Raw genomic sequence first — 1,567 nt, forward strand, 5'->3', positions numbered from 1 at the left:
GTCATAAACGCCGCTTTGGCCGGTCTACTTGAGGGCGAACTCACAAGAAAAATCGTCAACAGGGAGTCATAGACGCTTGAGCACCTACTTCGCATCATTGACGGGTATGCAAGGGGCGAAGAGGATTCCAAGCGACGGCAAGCAATACAAGCTGAGTATGATAAGGCTTCCGTCGCCGCTACCCAAGCCCAAGCACAAGTTCAAGTTGCCGAACCACCTCCTCTCGCTGTTCGCCAGCCCCAGCTGGCGATCCAAGGACAACCGCTAAGGCAAGGTCAAGCCCCCATGACCTGGAGGAAGTTCAGAACCGACCGGGCGGGCAAGGCTGTGATGGCTGTCGAAGAAGTGCAAGCCCTCCGCAAGGAGTTCGACGCCAAGCAAGCAAGCAACCATCAGCAGCCTGTCCGCAAGAAGGTCTAAAAAGACCTCTACTGCGCCTTTCACGGACGCTCTTCGCACACCACGGAGCAATGCCAAAACATTCGGCAACGTGGTAGCGTGCAAGATCCAAGGCCGCAGCAGGGAGCAGCTGTCGAAGCATCTTGTGAAGCAGCTCAAAAACAAGCACCCCCGGCCGAACAGCGCCAAGATGCGCAGCGCAGAGTAATCCAAGTGATTACAAGGGCCGACCCGCTGATCCAGCTGTCGAAGCGACAAAAGAAGATGCAGCTACGAACGGTCCACAATATCACTTTGGCAGGCGAAGGGGCCCCGCAGTATCTGAACCAGCAAATCTCTTTTGGGCTAGGAGATGCCGAAGGAGTAATGTTCCCGCATCAAGATCCTCTGGTGATCTCAGCCGAGATAGCTGGTTTCGAGGTCCGGCGAATCCTGGTCGACGGAGAGAGTTCGGCCGATGTCATCTTCGCCGAAGCATATGCCAAGATGGGGTTGACCACCCAAGCCATTACCCCAGCACCAGCATTGCTCCGAGGTTTCGGCGGAGAAGCAGTTCAAGTTCTTGGCCAAGCACAGTTGATGGTAGCCTTCGGCACGGGGGAAAACAGACGCGAAGAGCAAGTATTGTTCGACGTTGTCGACATCCCGTACAACTACAACGCCATCTTCGGCCGTGCAACCTTGAACAAGTTCGAAGCCATTTCCCACCACAATTATCTCAAGCTCAAGATGCCCGGCCCGATAGGAGTGATCATGGTTAAGGGGCTTCAGTCTACGGCTGCTTCAAAAGGCGATCTGGCCATAATCAACAGAGCAGTGCACAATGTTGAGGCCGAACCACATGACCGGGCAAAGCATGCGCCAAAGCCCGCCCCTCACGGCAAGATAATCAAGATATAGATTGACGATGCCGACCCCACAAAGCTCGTATCGCTGGGGGGTGACATGGGCGAAGAAGAAGCTGAGAACATCCTAGAAGTACTCAAGAAGAACATTGATATCTTCGCCTGGGGCTCTGATGAAGTGGGAGGTGTTTCGACAGATCTCATCATGCATTACCTAGCAGTCAAGCCGGATGCCAAGCCAAGGAAACAGAAGTTACGCAAGATGTTCGCTGATCGCCAAGAGGCAGCAAAAGCCGAAATCCAAAAATTGCTCAAGGCTGGGG

At 54.2% G+C, this 1,567-nt stretch overlaps 1 protein-coding gene across 1 annotated transcript; it reads left to right on the forward strand.

Moving 5' to 3' along the window:
* Window positions 1–285: 285 nt before the first annotated feature.
* Window positions 286–1,299, forward strand: LOC136353520 (uncharacterized). Its single transcript, XM_066304522.1, has 2 exons — window positions 286–414; window positions 643–1,299. Exons 1-2 carry the CDS (start codon window positions 286–288, stop codon window positions 1,297–1,299), a joined length of 786 nt encoding a protein of 261 aa, XP_066160619.1.
* The last annotated feature ends 268 nt before the right edge of the window (window positions 1,300–1,567 follow it).

Source organism: Oryza sativa, chromosome 10 (genome assembly GCF_034140825.1).
Source record: "Oryza sativa Japonica Group chromosome 10, ASM3414082v1".
In the NCBI taxonomy this organism is placed as follows: domain Eukaryota; kingdom Viridiplantae; phylum Streptophyta; class Magnoliopsida; order Poales; family Poaceae; genus Oryza; species Oryza sativa.